The sequence below is a fragment of the Cydia strobilella genome, chromosome 9 (assembly GCF_947568885.1).
Source record: "Cydia strobilella chromosome 9, ilCydStro3.1, whole genome shotgun sequence".
NCBI classification, from domain to species: domain Eukaryota; kingdom Metazoa; phylum Arthropoda; class Insecta; order Lepidoptera; family Tortricidae; genus Cydia; species Cydia strobilella.
Window position 1 is genome coordinate 18,492,162 of NC_086049.1, and position 18,627 is coordinate 18,510,788.

The 18,627-nt window shown below is 38.8% G+C and overlaps 1 protein-coding gene across 2 annotated transcripts in view; it reads left to right on the forward strand.

Annotated features, from left to right (window-relative positions):
- Nucleotides 1-18,627, forward strand: part of LOC134744450 (protein winged eye) — a 256,339-nt gene that overhangs the window by 127,910 nt on the left and 109,802 nt on the right. For both annotated transcript variants that reach the window (XR_010128090.1, XM_063678262.1), the window contains exons 3-7: nt 669-731; nt 7,159-7,264; nt 9,203-9,377; nt 9,960-10,149; nt 12,923-13,027. Coding sequence is in view for 1 of the 2 variants with exons in the window: in XM_063678262.1 (XP_063534332.1) it covers nt 669-731; nt 7,159-7,264; nt 9,203-9,377; nt 9,960-10,149; nt 12,923-13,027 (639 nt within the window). In the remaining variant the exon portion in view is untranslated. The remainder of the gene's footprint in view (nt 1-668; nt 732-7,158; nt 7,265-9,202; nt 9,378-9,959; nt 10,150-12,922; nt 13,028-18,627) is intronic.

Below are 18,627 nucleotides of genomic sequence, written 5' to 3' on the forward strand. Positions count from 1 at the left end.
CACAGGGGCACTTTTACATGTCAATTTTTACAAACAATAAAATTTACCCAAAATTACAAAAAAAACAATTACATAAATATAAATGTCAAATTACACAAAAAAAACTAATAAAAATATACAAACAACAGAAGTACTAAAATTGTTTAGAGATGTAAAAGTCTCTAGGTGTCAGAGATAAAATGTATATAATAATAAAAAAGATCATCAAATTATCCAGAGATGTAAAGGGTCTCCAGGACTTGAATTGTTATATCCATACTAATATTATAAATGCGAGTCTGTCTGTCTGTCTTTCTGTCTGTGTGTTCCCTCTTCACGCTTAAACCGCTGAACCGATTTAGATGAAATTTGGCATAGAGATAGGTTGAGTCCCTGAGAAGGACATAGGATAGTTTTCATCCCGAAAATCATCCCTTAAGAAAGTAAAAAGCGGGGTGGAATTGAGATAATTAACGGAGTGCCTGCTAATTTGTGTGCATATTATGCTCAAATTTAGATTGCTATGAGATTTTTTCCAGGCGCTATTCTTACTCTAGCTGCGGTTACTAAGTCCACGCAGACGAAGTCGCGGGCAAAAGCTAGTAATTAATAAAATGAAAAATCTCTTTAAATTTAGTTGCTAGTACAGCGTTGGAACAATGTAGAGTAAAATGGAGCTCCATTTCCAGGTGTACCCCGGTTTCCGCTGTACTCGCTGTTTCCGCAGGGCAACCGACCCACGCTGCACAAAGGTATGTATTTAACACGTTTTACTTTGATATGATCCTAAATTGTTAATAATAAATTTATCCTATTTTAACTAAATTGAAAAGCACAGGCGATAGGGCATATCCTTGCTTTAGGCCGGTGATATAACCGTGAATTCTTCCGATAGCTCATCTCTTAATACTCTGACTCGCATTCGACTCTCTTTGGTTGCTGCGGTAATTATGGCAACTAGTTTTTTGGGGATGTCAAAATTAATGAGAATGGAGGATAGAGTACCTCTGTACTGTATACGCTTTCAAAATAAATAAATAAATATTAGGGGACATCTTACACAGATAGACCTAGCCCAAACTAAGCAAATCTTGTACTATATATAGGTACTAGGCGACGATATACATTATACACATACTTATACAGTGCTTATACATGATGTAACAAATACTAGACTTATATTGACCGGGATATAGACCGTGATTACCTTTTGTATTATTTATGAACCAAGACGACACACACGACGTACAACTGCCGCGGACACTCGTGCCTGAGGAAGGATTCCCAAAGAATCCGAAACATGTCGCCAAAAGCGACTAAAAATAATAGTGAGTAAAAACCGTACTGATCAAAATATTTTGAAATATGTCTCACGATAGTTTAAGTTCGATTATTTATGAGCCCCCGATACTTAGTGGGGATCCGTTTGAGGGCATATTAATTCGGTATCGTGTTCTGATTATGATAAAGTAGAAGAAAAATTTATAGATAAATACATTCTTATATAGGTACCTGCATAGAAAACATCCATAACTCAGAAACAAAAATATCTGTGTTCATCACACAAATGCCCTTACCGGGATTCGAACCCAGGACCATCGGCTTCATAGGCACGGTCACTACCGACTAGACCAACTAACTTATAAATCTAAAACATTAATAATACATTACATATGCATCTATCATCTAAGGAATTGAGTAGCAATTCTTCCGAACTTATATAATACGAGTATTTAAGTACAGTGTGGAAAGAATGAATGGGCCCTGGAGGGAAAGTGCCTTAAAACCTTAAGTTAGCTGTATTTTCAATAAGAAACAAAATTGCATTCATAGATTTTTTTTAATTCGCTTGTTTCACCCGGGAATCGAACCTTAAAAAAAAACGCTATTTTATCCTACTATTCGATAGGGTTAATGTTAATGATAACATTTCTCCAAGAAACATTAGGCCCTACACTCGTCTGTCATACAAAATATCCATAAAATCGAATATTTAGTATTCAAGAATATTTCTAGACAAGCAAAATTGAAAAAAAAAAAAAAAAAAAGTCTTTGAATGCAGTTTTGTTTATTTTCAAAAATAAAAGAATGTGTCGATTTTAATCGCAAAATGTAAAATTGATAGATTTAGTCCGTGAAATTTTACACCTTTTGTTACCTAATTGAAATAACAGGTACTGGTTTCTATTAGCACGTCTTCTTATCTTACCTTTTATCAGATCAATTTTTTGAAAAAAGACTCACTAAATCAGTAATGTTTGCTTTTCTGATGGACGTTTAGGTAAACGCGCGTAAAGCACTGATTTTGTCGCTCTTATTTGTAAATTTCGTAAAGTTTGGACTGCTAAAAATGGTAATTTTGTATTACACATATCCTGTACTTGACGTTTATCAGACTACATTTTTATTATTATGACTTTGAAGTAGTGTAAATCAAAGTTAGACGAAATCAAATTTCTCCAGAAATTACTTCAAAACAAGTGACAATTTCTCTGAAAATCGACTTAATTTCAACCTAATTTTGATACTTAAACAATCTACAACATTTGCTGAAACTATTCTTATACATACATTTGTATAATTTACCACCATGACTTTTTGATGAATTTTTAAAAACTGCCCCTTCTCTTCATGCATTACCGGTGACGCACGCTCCCGACCTCATTATTAAAAGGCAAGATAAGAAGACGTGCTAATAGAAATCAAAACTTGTTATTTAGATATTACGTAACAAAACGTGTATAATTTCAACGACTAAATCTATCAATTTTACATTTTTGCTCCAAAATCGATTACGGCCTCTTAAGGTTTTGAGGTGCTTTCCCTCCAGGACCCATTCATTCTTTCCACACTGTATGTATCTTAGGACATTAAGATATCAATTGTCTACTCGTAAGTAAAGTTATCCCCTGCGTCTGTTCCACGCTTCAACGGCAAAATCTCTAAATGACGTAATGCTTTGGGACTCGTCTATTTGTGATGGACCCTGGGGGATCACACAACCAAACCAAAAACGACTTATCTTACCAACGTGATTACTCGTGAGCCCTATCACAAGAGGAATTAGGTCGTGTATATATAAACGATACGACACATTGTCAACCTTAAGACAAAGGAATAAGGTCGAGATTTGAACAGGGATTTCGACGTTTTCTGAGTAATTATGACGTGTCATTTGGACTGACTCGTGCGCACATGTGGCGCGCATGTATATTGGATGTTTTGTATTGATGAAAGGGGGTGCTTGGGAATGAAAATTGACACTTGTAGTGATAGTAAAATCAAAGATAGATATAACTCCGTAATAGATGGATACAGTCTAAGGAAAAAACGTGCCCCGAAAATCACGAAAATTTGATTCTCGATCAGATGGCGCCACTAGTTTTGGCCTACTCTCGTATAGAGGGCGTTGACTGTTTCGTTTGTTATTTATAATTTTAACGCATACCAGTGAAAGAACATGGGTCAAAATCATATAAAAATAATTAAAGCAAATAAAAAAAAAACATTTATCCATATTTAAATACATTTTAACGTATTTTTATAAATCTTCATTTTTAGTTTTAAAGTATGTCGATAGATGGCAGTGAATTTAAAGTGGTTACAAAATTTACTATGACAGTACCGCTCTATCTTATTATATCCTCATTGGTAAAACTAAAAAGAAATATCATAATGGAGTGATCGCTCATAGTAGTTATTGTTTATTGAAAAGCCGTAGTGATAGTTGAAATTAGACTACAGGCCACTATTGTTATGACTATTTATTTATCATGTAGAGATCGGTACGTACAGTCGCCATCAGATATATCGGAGCGGCCAAAGCGCTCACAAATATCTGAACACGCCTCTATTGTCAGGGCGTTATAGTGCGTGTTCATATGTTCAGATATTGTGAACACTTCGGCCGCTCCGATATATCTGATGGCAACTGTACTACCCTAATGTGTATTTAAATTATTCGACTACCTCTGTAGGCCGAGCACATGATTGGCGCGACAGTATCTCGCCGCGAGATAGATTACCCGTCTTTTGCTAACTGTATGAATTAAAGGGGGACGGGTAGTTTATGTCGCGGCGAGATACTCTCGCGCCAATCACGTGCTAGCCCGGCAGGCACAGATATATGAACAATTAATAAAGATAAAGCAAGTAATGTGCCATGATATAAAACTATGAAAACTGATTATATCGCGTATATTGAATTTATAATACAACCCGAGCGATTTATATTCATGAGTAACTATCGCGGTAACCGAAGAGAATAATAAAGTAATGTGCTCTTAAAGCAAAATCAAAAGTTGCTTATCAAAAAAGGTGTTATTGTTACTGCAATAAGAGAATAAAGAAATTTACTATATCACCCAAGACAATGTAGTACCTATATTAATTTATGAGACACGTGTGGGAAATTCTATCAACTGTAGGAAAATATTGCGTGTTTTTGTGAATTATTTATTGCTTGTTTTGAAAGTGAATGATTGGTTATTATAACATAATTCAGCACGCTGCACGCTGAGAAACAATAGACAAAGACAAAGTGAAGCCATTTCCAAACAATACAAAAACATAATAGTCCAATCAGTCCAAATGCAAATAACAGGAATCTTCCCGACACCCGTCCGTGAGTCGTGCGTAGGGTTGCCATATGGAATAATTAAATGTCCTGATAAAAATCCTGACATCACCCTAAAAATCCTGACATTTCTTGTAACAGAGATTTAATGGAGACTATATAAAGGAGCCAAATCTCTATGTATGAAGTGTCCATCAAAAAAAAGTAATTAGGCGGCGCCACCATACACCGAAATACTACCAAAAACAACCTACGTAATTTGGTCGGGTTATTTGTTGCCTTATATGGTTCATGTTATACTCATGTCCCAGAGCCTAACTAGCGCCACCGGAGAGATTAGGAACTATTATTTAAAGCTGAAAGCGGTCACTTTTGCAACAATTCTGCCATAAGAGATTGGCATCCTTTCTATACCATCCATAAGAGATTTGGCGTAGGTTGAACGACGTCCAGCGGCGCGCTGCGCTGTGCGGCGGGTCATTCCTAGAAATCCTTACACTTGCCAAGTCCGGCCGCAATCCGGACAAAGAGTCAAAAATCCTGACATGTCCAGACAAATCCTGACATGTCCAGACAAATCCTGACATGTCCAGACAAAACCTGACGTATGGCAACCCTAGTCGTGCGTGATGCGTATCGCTGCCGGCGACACACGTAGACCCAGAGCTAGCCTCACGTAATGGATACCTTTTTTCGGGACGTACGTACAGTCAGCAAAACTATTAGCCTGCATACTAATGTGTATGAAGGGTTGCCAAGCTAATAGCTAAAAACATGCAAGTCGCGCAGCCCAAAACGTGAGATCTAATATTAAGCAATTTCCAAACAATACAAAATAGTCGAATCAGTCCAAATGCAAATAACACGAATCTTCCCGACACCCGTCCGTGAGTCGTGATGTGTATCGCTGCCGGCGACACACAAATAGACTGAGAGCTAGCCCCACAAAAGGTACAAATCTAAAACATTAAAAAATGCAAGTCTTGCAGCCTTTGTTCGATCTAACGTTAAGCAATTTCCAAAAATAAAATAAAAATACTTATGTAGTCAAATCAGTCTAATTGCAAATAGCACACTTTTTTTATTTTATAATTAATTTGTTTACCAATTACTCGAAACCTTTTACTTAATGTGCCAAATCTATCTTTATTATTATTACTACCTAGACCTAGGCACTAGGCAGTTCTTACTAGGGTAAAATGAGTGACAAGGCAAGGCCACCAAAGGGTTGTCAAATGGAGATTTCCAATTAAAATAAATTGTTTATTTCCGGGGATAGCTTTCAGACCACAGCTGCATAGCTTATACAGCTATAAGTCTAGTTAAAGCGTTATTACAGATGTCTGACACGTTTCTTACAAATGCCGTGGATGTTCATATGTACTGTTATTTTTAACATACAAAGAAGCACATGAAATAAAACTGTGAAAACGGATTATATCGCGTATATTATTGAATTTATAATATATCCCGACGTTTCGAACCCTTTACAGCGTTCGTGTTCAACGGGTGACCACATACACCAGCAACAACACTAACACAAACAGCATGACGTCACGCAGTCAATCTTTTTTAGGGTTCCGTACCGTACCCATAGGGTAAAAACGGGACCCTATTACTAAGACTCCGCTGTCCGTCTGTCACCAGGCTGTATCTCAACAACCGTGATAGCTAGACAGTTGAAATTTTCACAGATGATGTATTTCTGTTGCCGCTATAATAACAAATACTAAAAAGTACACCCTCGGTGCGCGACTCCGACTCGCACTTGGCCGGTTTTTTTTCGATACTTTCCCAATCAGAGGTACCAGGGCCCCATAAGCACGCAGAGGCTAGCGGTGCCAGTGACAATCGAAAGTCCGAATTCGGTGCCAATGACCAATTTCGGCGGTTACTTCCTAACTATTTGTTTTAATGGATTGTAGGCGCGTTCACACAAACAGAAATAGGGTTTAAATTCGGATAAAATTGTATAGAAGTATTTGTCATCGTAATATAAACTATATAATATTAGTAGTAGTAGTAGTAAATCACTTTATTGTACAAAACAAAAATTGTTAACATGAAATTCATATAAATTTAGGTACAAAGGCGAGCTTATCCCTATAAGGGATTTCTTCCAGCTAACCTTAGAGTAAATGAGTGGAAAATTCGAATTAGATAGACAAACTTACAGAACGTACAATAATATTTAAAAAGGAAAACTACAATATTAATAATACAAATACAAATAATTTATTAATAACACCAAGTTACATGTCAGATACATTAATAATATGTCAGGTAATGTATTAGAAGCCAGTGTTTGTCAACATGTGACTTATTAACCTGCAGTTACCATGGTTACCGGTATAATTTGACACTGGGTTAACGGTTTAACCGGTTAACCCCGGGTTCGTGGGATGTTGCAAGTGGCGCTAAGAAACCCGTAACCTCAAAACTTTTTATTCTTAGAGTTCCGTAGCCAAAATGGCAAAAATGGCCGTCTGTCTGTCCATATATCACAGCCATTTTTCACAGACTGACAGTAACGGTATAGACGGGGCGAAATATGTATAGAAATGTTGTCATTGTCAATTTTTAACCCCATCCTTTGTTCACAGTGACCACGGAGAGTCTGTTCTCGACATCGCTGTCTACATTCGGCGTGCCCACGCCCCCTCCAAATTCCCCCCTACTGGAATTGAACCCGAGGTTATTGCTGGACAAGTAATATTTCACACCGGATCCCTATGTTCGACATCATTATCCATACTATCCATACTAATATTATAAATGCGAAAGTCTGTCTGTCTGTCTTTCTGTCTGTGTGTTCCCTCTTCACGCTTAAACCGCTGAACCGATTTAGATGAAATTTGGCATAGAGATAGGTTGAGTCCCTGAGAAGGACATAGGATAGTTTTTATCCCGAAAATCATCCCTTAAGAAAGTAAAAAGCGGGGTGGAATTGAGATAATTAACGAAGTGCCTGCTAATTTGTGTGCATAATATGCTCAAATTTAGATTGCTATGAGAATTTTTCCAGGCGCTATTCTTACTCTAGCTGCGGTTACTAAGTCCACGCAGACGAAGTCGCGGGCAAAAGCTAGTTGAGTCATAATGTAATGATTGTCAGAGTATCATTAGTCATAATTCTGAAACCCTTAACTTATCAGGATTTTCGTAAGAATAGAATAGAATAGAAATACTCTATTTGGTGTCAAACATAAAACTTAATCTATTAACATCTTATTCTAATATATTCTAACACCAAAATGGATGCCACTCAGCATATGCCGATGACTAAAAGATATGCCATGGCGCTGGTTTTCAGGGCAACCAGGGAAAACACAATTAAATAATAATAAGGTTATCCGTTATCCTATAGATATGTTAGGTTAGGTTTGTTTTATGGCAATCCTGAAAAGTTACGCGTTTCTGAGAAAAACCAAATTATGACTAACGAAAATGCGGACATGACTTAAAACTTTATTGGAAGCAATAGACACCCATTTCACAGATATATCTTAAAAAAAATTGTGATCATTTTCAAATTGCTGTAGCTTAAAACACGATGTTTCCCATAATTTCAATGAAACAAATCGTCGAATGGCATACCTATAGGTATCTAATCATAAAATGTTTGTAGACATTTTTGTAAGTAATGTAACGGTAAAACCAAGGGCGTGGACACTCTTTGATAGAGAAAGATAGTCTTATTGCGATTCCTATAGGAGAAAAGATAAAATAGTGCCATGCTTTGTCCTTATCACCGACCGGGTGGCATCATAGGTAAGAGGCGATGGCGAAATACCGAAATGTATAAGCGTGAAAGAGAAAAAATCCTACGCTGTCCATATTTTATATGAATATTCTTTCTCTTACCCCCGGTCGCTCGGTGGCGCGTCTATAACTACTTATATTTACTATGTCTATGGGTAAAACATATTTCTTTAATTATTTTTTAAGTTAAGCTCAACCAGAAGAGAATTGAGGGAACTGTCAATGGGACCATCGTATGACCTTAAACCTTTTTCATCCTGCGACCGCCGTGGCATAAAAAAAATCACAACTGTTTTTCACACAGGTTGAAAATACTAAACTGAACTTTGAACGATGTCAATTAAAATTGAGTTTTTCCGACAATTATAAAGGGGCCCACTGACTATCAGTCCGCCGGACGATATCGGCCTGTCAGTTAGAACAAAAATTTGACAGTTCCGTACAACTAACAGGTCGATATCGTCCGGCGGACTGATAGTCAGTGGGCGCCTTTAGTAACTATAGCGAGTGCCCCGGCTTCGCACGGGTGGAATACTGATGTGTTTTACATATAATCCTTCCTCTTGAATCACTCTATCTATTTAAATAAACCGCATCAAAATCCGTTGCGTAGTTTTAAAGATCTAAGTATACATAGGGACAGACAGACAGCAGGAAGCGACTTTGTTTTATACTATGTAGTGATTTTACGCGCTGAGAATAAAATTGGCATCGGCAGATTTCCCATATTTTTCCATAAAAATTGTAAACGGGAATTGACAGTAATTTCATTTTCATGCCAATCGCCTTCCAAATAATCCGCTCTTCTAGTGAGAATCCCAGCCGTCGCCTTTATTAATACTTAGACTTGGATTCACTAAGTATGCTAATGACTTTTCTCCTCAGGGATCCGAATAAAATGGAAGATAGCAAGCTCGGGAAATGTATTCCTGACAACCTCTGCTGTCCTGGTGATCAACGTCAACTGTTAGAAGGAATAAACGTCATGCAGCCTTTGACTATAAAGACGGAACAGGCGAAACGGGCCTGTAATACGTGCCTCACTAATTCTCCTAAAAAGGTAAGTTCATGGACACATATTATACTCCTACCTATTAGTTCGCAGTCATACACTCCCTATGTAGCACACGACGTTCCGCATATAAATATTGACTAACGCCATCTTGTTAGTCACTTCGGTTAAGGTATTTTACGGAACTTTGGGAACAAATCAAATTATTTTATTACCACTACCACTTGAGGGCGTCGTTACTTTTTCTTTATATGACATCTATTTTAGTTTCTATTTTACGGTTTAAGTAGCTTTTCTTTCGCGCGACGCGTTTCGGGGAACCTAGATCTGCTTTCTCAAGCTGGTGGCCTGCCTGGTGATCCTGGTATGGATACATAACCTTGCCATCCGAATGTCACCCTTAAGCAAACTCATCTTTCAGTCTGGGGTTACAAGGCCCACACAAAAAAAGTTTGAGTATAGCTGGCTTAAGCCTTTATGTATTTCCCACCTGATTTTGAACTTTATTTCAAAGTGATAGGGTTAAATTTTGCATAATTTCTGATACCTTTATGCCTTATATGTCATATGTCGTTTTTCTAATGAAAAACTGTTCTTTATTATTTAACTAATTCCACAATTCCCGTACAGATCGTCCACGCAGACGGCGGCTGCAGCCGCACCAACCCGGTAACCTGGCTGGGCGTGGCCGGACAGAACGTGCAGGTCCAAGTGAAGCGCGAACCTCAACACATGCTGTCTGAACTGGTTGCTGTCAAGTTGGAGCAGGCTTCGCCTGGTACCAAGCCGGAGCCAGCTATACCTGCATCACTTAATAATGGTACGTCTTAAGTAATAATCACGTCTTGATATGATAATGGTGGTTCGTCTTCTTCTTCCTTGTTGGGGCTATGCCAGATTTAAGGCTCCTAAGCCTTTGTATCAGAGCGACCATTCCATGAAAACGGTAAGTTTTTCATCTAGTTATTTTTAACAAAATTCTTTGTTTGTGCTATTCTCAATCAAAAGGGTACTTATTGTAGGTTGTCAATAAGGCGCTATTTCCATATAGCGTTAATTTGAAATCAACCTTATCAACAAGCGACAATGTGGTACCTTTTGGTTGAAAACGTAACATTTATTCAATGTCTACGCGTAGGACAAAGTATTGGCGTATTTTACATGCGAGTCGCTTACGAAATATTTGCTTTAATTCCCAATTACTTTGTCGCCTTGCGTAAAAGTAAATTAAACAGTTTATTAAGAAAACAAGCAGCTTTAAGATGATACCAATATTGCACTATAAAACGGAAAGCCAATAAAGAACCAGTCGGAAAATATTGAAACTAAAGTGATCACTGGTCAATGATCATCATTTCATACTACACATCTCTAGTCCTACATAATAATATTTGACTACTCTCGCTAGTATTACTTGATGCTAACAATACAAACAACAACAAACATATATATCTGACCATTAAAAGCCCTTATTACCTCGCAATAAGATTCACAAATAGATAACCCTCAACGATGGTATCTACGCGCCTCAGAATTTAGAATATTCTAATTTTACTCGAAACGTTTCTAATCTCCTGGTAGACAGAGAATGATAGTATGCGAGACGGCGATGTGTGTCTTCAACAAAGCGTGTGTCTAATCAAAAATATGCATACAGTTTTCACCGTATCACAAAGGAGTAAGGTGCAATAGTGTTAACATAGTTTTGACGTCGACCGTCCTTTACGCACTTTCTTTGTGTGTGTTTTCTTTTGAAAAACTGGTTGGGATGGGAGTTGTTTTGAAGACGGACGTATTGTAAGGGAATCGAATCATAATCAATGAGAGTCAGACAAGTTTTGGTTTTTAATATCTTGTAGTCTGGGCGGTGGGCATCAAAGAAATACTGATTGTCATGGATTCGTCAAGGAAAGTAAAATAAACTTAATTAACACATATTTTTACTCGATTGCGCGACACGAAGTGCGTAATATTTTTGACTCCCAGCATAAAGGTAACATCTCAATTAAGAAAGCATTGCAGCGGAGCGTTGCTGCAGACTGCATCGCTGCAAGAAATATCAATTATCCATGACATTGAAATTGACATTTCCCGCAAAATTGCAGTGCTGCAATGTTGCAGAATGCATTGTCCAAACATTTCTGCACTTTATCGAAATTAAACTATCGTGAGACATATTTCAAAATAATTAGATCACTATGGTTTCACTCACTATTATTTTCCTCAGGTGAGGAAGGACTCCCGAAGAGTCCGAAACATGTTGCCAAAAGCGACTAAAATAATGCTAATAATAAGTAAAACCGTAGTGATCTAGATATTTCTGTAGTTACAAGCGTCCATAGGCAACGATAGTCGCTTACCAGGCGGGACGTACTACCTGACTAGTAATTTTTACTAATTTGTATTCTGCCGTAGCATCACCGAATGGGCCCCCTACGGAAGACCTGCGGTGGCAGTATGATTCCATTTTTATCGCCTGTCACTATGCCTGTCACTTTCGCACTTACATACTTGTTAGAACGTGACATGCATGGTGACAGGTGATAAAAATGCGACCGTGCTAAGGCCGCAGCGCTGGTTTTTAAAGCGAGCATTATGCTGAGATACGATAATTAAAAAAATACAGCGAATTTAATTTTTTCATACAAAACTTGTTTTTGCTCTATTTAGTTTGTTTTATAAACTGGAGCTATATATAAACTAATTACAGGAGTAGATATACCTCATGTCATTGTTTGTGCAAAGTTTGATTACAATCCAACACGTAGTTTTAAAATGAGAACGAAACTCCGTTTGCATGGGAAGGTGAAATTCGGCAGACGACAGTGGACGACTGCTTCTGAATATTTGACAGTTGTGGAGCGAAAAACAAATTACCTACGTGCAAAATGGTTAAAAGCTTCAAACTTTTACATTAATTAAAAAGTAAAAAAAAAGTCAAACAATGGGGCATAGTTATTTATTTATTTATTTATTTATTTATTTATTTATGTTAAGGAGAACCAACAGCTATACACTTACAATAAACAACAAGATTAAAACAGGAAGCCAATTACAGGAACTCACAGGTAGTAACAAAATATTCAATTTTAAACTAATGCTAACACTTACGCACACACACATGCGTACAAAAGAGAGAGAAAAAATAACATAAAATAAAAAACAATACAAATTGAAAATTAATGGCGATGGAAGCCTTACAATAATCCTAAGTTTTGAACACTTAGTTCATTTTAGTTATAGTTATAGTTAATATCCTTCAAATTGCTTGAAACTATTTTCTATAATGTATCATCATCATCATCATCATCATCATCATGTCAGCCGATAGACGTCCACTGCTGGACATAGGCCTCCCCCAAGGCTCGCCACTCCGACCGATCCTGTGCCGCTCGCAACCACCGAATTCCCGCGACCTTCACCAGGTCGTCGCTCCATCTCGTTGGAGGCCTACCGGCAGTTCGTCTTCCGGTACGCGGACGCCACTCCAGAACCTTCCGGCCCCAATGTATATTATGTGTATATTCTAGTGGTGGTCACTTGTTTCTATGCTTTAGTTGTTACGAATAACTCTTTACCTAATTTTGGTGTAGGTTCGATTCCCGTCGGCATCGCGGTGGCGCGGCAGCGAGTCGGCGACGCAGGCCTCCTAGCTGCTCTTTCACAAAAAGACTCACAGCATCGCATGCACGACCTCGGTAAGTGCCTTATTAGGTACTAGTAATTAAATTATATAATCATTTATTTCAGATGTCACTCTCCAAGGCCCTAGATCACGCGGCCGCGGTAGGCCTAAGAAGCGCTGGCTGGACGTCGTGGTAGCGGACATGCAAGAGAACAATCTCACACTTGAGGATGCCGAAGACCGGGCAAAGTGGAGAAGATTAAGTAGGAAAGCGGACCCTGGCGCTAGGCCGGGAAAACGCTAGGTCGAAGAAGAATCATTTATTTCAGATGATAACAAATCCATAGACTTTGTTAGTTTATCTTAAGCTAAGTATCTAATAACTAGTGTTAGTATTTACTAAATTAACCTACAACTAAAAAAGAACTAAACACTATACTGTAGCCGCCGTGCAGGTCTCGACGACTCAAATAAAAAGACTTCGATTTGAAATAAACTGATGTGATCTTCAATAGGTTCTGGTTACAAGAGTACAGTTGCCCAAAACGGTTAAAAAGTGGTGGTTGTTGTATGGAGGCTGATGAGAGAGTGATTTAGCGACACACCGTTTAAAAAAGCCTCCGCATACTAAGTTAGTATTACTAACCATGGTTACCAGTATCTGACATTGGGTTACCGATTTAACCGGTTAACCCTGGGTTAGTGGGATGGTGCAAGTGGCGCTAAGGGGGGGGGGGGGGACAGAAACTTTGTTCTAACCGCTACTGTGCCGTGGAACTTTTTGCATCTTCAGCAGATATTTATTTGGCACGTATAACACAGAATAAGCAATATCAATACAGAACGACCACGCACCGCCCCGCCCCGATTCGAATTACCTCGCCCCGCGACAGCAGATTGATGACCTTTTGCCGACCGCTCTTTTTAAGCAACTACACAATGACGCATGCCGCGTGTACAGAGGTGCCGTTCACACATATAGAACCGCAAGTCAATTTTGATGTATAGCGTAATCATAATCATAATCATTTATTTCTGTCGCCCTGTGCATATAAGACGGACCTATGGACAAGACTGATAAATTTGCATTCGTATCGTTGCCAACACTGGTTCCGAGCGAGTGTGGGGTGTGACGCGACGTACGGATGGACGGGGCGCACACCCTCCCATTTCCTCCATCCCCGATAGCACAGAATTGATGCGCGGACTATACTAACCTGTGTCCAATGCCAAATGATAACTCGCAAAATGCTGGGACTAACTCTGGGTCACATGATGATTTGCCAATTCAACGTTCTGAAATTTTTTACTTGTGAAAATATAATTTGTCGAAAAAAGCATTAAGAAAATCCTCTGGTAGGAAAGTCTGTCAAGATGCACAAGAAGACGGGCGTAGGCGCGCTCGACCCGAGGCTGCCTCTAGTGGATACGTGGACTGGACGTTTGGGGAATTGGACGTACAAGGACTGGACATTCAGGGAATTGGATGTACAGGGATTGGACGTTTGGGGAATTGGACATTCGGGTAATTGGACATTGGACGTAGAGTAATTGGACGTTTGGGGAATTGGACGTACAGTACTGGCCGTTCGGGGAATTGGACGTACAGGGAGTGGTCATTCTGGGAAATGGACATTCGAGGCCAGAATGGCCGAAACGCCAGAACGCTATTTCACAACAGTAGGTAACTACAGTCACGGACTTTAATTGTTGAGCCATTTAGGGTTTACTTCACATTGGAGATGTCATAAGCGTTAGTATTATTTAATGAATGCGTCAGTGCGGGTACCTACCCTGACATTTTAAAATTAATTAAGGTTCAACCTATATACAAAGGCAAGGGCGAATTATGTCTTCCTAAGTCTTATAGACCAATATCACTTGTTCCTATCATCTCAAAGATATTTGAGCGGCTACTTAGTAATAAATTAATGCAACATTTTACATCTAACAGATTATTAAATAGCCAGCAATATGCGTACCAGCCTGGTCGCTCGACTTTAGATGCCGTGCGGGACGTGGTGGGGAGAGTGTTGGGGCATCTCGAGGACTCGCGACAGGTTGCCGCCATCTTCTGCGACCTGTCGCGCGCCTTCGAGACTATCAATCACTCTCTTCTTCTTAAGAAATTGTTTGAGTACGGTGTCACGGGAACCTTCCATAAAACGATTATGTCTTTCCTAGAAAATAGAAAGCAACGCACCTACGTGCTCAACTCTAAATCTGACCTTGAGTCAACTGGTAGCAGCGCCGTCCCTCAAGGATCTGTCGCGGGAAACAATCTTTTTTTAATACTCGCCAACGACATAACAACAGCCTGTCCAGACGTAGAATATGTGTTATTTGCAGACGACACTTGTATAATTGTTAATGCCAACTGTTTCGATAGTTTAACATCTAACCTCAGTCATGTAATGAAACTAGTAGAAAAATGGTTCACCTCTAATGGCATGTCACTTAACCCTGAAAAGACCAATATTATACATTTTCAACTAAGGAATTCAATAAAAAATAAACTTAATATAGTACTAAATGACACAATAATACCACAAGTTGATACTACTAAGTACTTGGGATACATGATCGACTCTGGGCTGACTTGGGCGTCTCATATTTCAATGATCTGTGACAGACTGGCCTCAGCATGTTACGCCCTGTCCCGGTTAGCCGGCAGTCTATCAATCGAAAACCTAAAGATGGCTTACTATGGTTATTTTCACTCGATTTTAGTTCAGGGAGTGGAACTGTGGGCTACGGCACGGCTGCGGAGAGGGACAGAGCGTTCAAAATGCAAAAACGCGCCATTCGTGTAATTGATGGAAAGCCGGTGGACCATCCGCTCCGGCACAACAGTTGTTTAGGAAACACAAGATCCTTACCCTACCCTGTGTATACATACTGGCCGCGTGTATGTACGTTAGGCAAAACATACAGAACTATAAACGTTCTAGTAGTGAGCGACGGCGACGTCCCCGGCTACTTGCCCCGAGGCGCCGACTCGCCAAATCACGACGGTCACTCAGCGTCATGGGACCAACTATTTACAATTCATTACCCTCAGATATACTTAACTTAAATAGTAACCAAGTATTTAAATCTAAACTTAAACTGCTGCTTATAGAAAAAGCATTCTACAGCATTGACGAATTTATAAATACTCGATGAGGTCGTTGACTTCTGCATGGTAATTTAAAAAAAAAAATATATATTCATGTTATATTTAAATCTAATAATGTTTTTTTAAGTTTAAAAATGTTATGAAATATGTAATTAATTATATTAACGAACATATGTACATAAATTTTTTTATAAGTGTAAAATGTGACCTGTATTGACAAGCAAATTATGTAACTTGAACCGGAGATGGGTCAACAAATAAAGTCTGTGCTGTGGCCGTACATCTTCTGCTAAGTTCTGATACCTTAATCAAGGAGTTTTAAGAGCAATGTCATTTATTCATCATTCAAATTGGTTATTATTCAATTTAATATTCTCCTTGTTTTCGTTGGTTCCTCCATCCATCCATCATTGTGAATTATGAGTGATGATCTTGGTAATACGACGCCATTCGTCGCGGACTGCAGCTTTCCGGGTACATTCGTGCACCGAGCACTTAGTTGCGGCCTTGATCTGGTCAGTCCACCTCATTGATGATCTACCAGTCTACCACGTGGCCTAGTACCTGCAACTTTTCTCTGCACTACGAGACGCTCTATGGAGTTATTACCACAACGAGATATGCGTACATGGCCGAAGAAGGTCAAAATGCGTGACTCCACTTCGCTAATACCACTTCGTTTAGATAATGGCTACCATATTTTCGAAACATACGTTATTATATGTATTACGCTTTTATGTTTTGCCCAACACAACACACATATCGCCGCTATACTTACTCAACCTCGTATCGGCAACACTCATTTGATGACAAAAACACCCGTATTCCGAATGAAAGAAAAGCGACATTCCATCAAATGATTGTTGCAGATATGAGGTTGAGTAAGTATAGCGACGATATTATGTTATTCTACGATCGCATAGCTTCTTCACTATTCTGTGAGCCTGGTACTTGACTGATATTTTGTTCCGTTAGCGTCGCTCGATACGTTTGATACGCTACCTGGCTACGTATTCTATTCACTGTACAAGGCGAGTCTCAATATTTGTAAAAACCAGTCTTACCTGACCTAGAGATGTATAACAAATGTACGTTATTATCAAAAGGATTTATACTGGTTGATCTAAGTATTAGATCAAAAAGTGTTTTGTAAGCGTTGGAAATATTACTGCACACATATAAAGTAGGTATAGCGTATCTAGCACGCACAAAACTCGTGTCGCTGTTATGCTATATCTCTCTATAGATTCTGCTAGCCTAGTACCACTATGTATTTACTACGATGCGCTTGATAGAAAAAAAAAAGTATATTGAAAAGGAAAACGGCAAAAATTTATGAATTGGATGTTTTTTTATCGTGTCAAATTTTAATGGCACTTTTAGGGTTCCGTGTCCAAAGGGTAAAAACGGGCTATTACTAAGATTCCACTGTCCATCTGCCTGTCTGTCACCAGGCTGTATCTTATGAACCGTGATAGCTAGACAGTTGAAATTTTCACAGATGATGTATTTCTGTTGCCGCTATGACTCGGTGGGCGAGTCCGACTCCCACTTGTCCGGTTTTCGTTCGTTTCATATTTAAATATCACTACATGTTGACTTATCGAGTGTTCTAGACGAAAATCGGCTTTCGAAATGGTAAATAGTAGTGTTTATGTTTAATTGATTGCGGGTTTGTAACGAAATCGTGGTTATCGCCTCGGTAACGCGTCACGCGACGTATGAAATATGATTTATGAACGTTGAGTCAATACGTACTTTATTTTCACAAAATTAAATGATGTATTTCTGTTGCCGCTAAAAAGTACGGAACCCTCGGTGGGCGAGTCCGACTCGCACTTGTCCTGTTTTTATATGAAGTAGCTGTAAATGTTGTTTGTAGAGGAGCCACAATCCATACTAATCCATACTAATATTATAAATGCTAAAGTCTGTCTGTGTGTTGCCTCTTCACGCTTAAACCGCTGAACCGATTGAGTTGAGATTTGACATAGAGATAGTTCGAGTCCCGGGGAAGGACATAGGGTAGTGTTTATTGCAGAAATCGCCCTTTAGGTAGGTGAAAAGGGGGGTGGAAATTTGTATGGGGAATCAATAAGCACTGAACCGATTTACATGAAATTGGGTATAGAGGTAGTTTGAGTCCCGGGGAAGGACATCGGGTAGTACTGACCCCAAAAATCTCATCTTCTCTTCTCTTCTCTTATCTTATCTTATCTATCTTTCGGACCATCGGGGATCTATAAAAAACAAGTTGGGTAAAAGATAAGTTACCCAAATTACAAATTCCACGCAGACGAAGTCGCGGGCAAAAGCTAGTAATATTATAAATGCGAAAGTCTGTCTGTCTTTCTGTCTGTGTGTTCCCTCTTCACGCTTAAACCGCTGAATCGATTTAGATGAAATTTGACATAAAGATAGGTTGAGTACCTGAGAAGGACATAGGAAAGTTTTTATCCCGAAAATCATCTCTTAAAAAAGTAAAAAGCGGGGTGGAATTGAGATAATTAATGAAGTGCCTGCTAATTTGTGTGCATAATATGCTCAAATTGAAT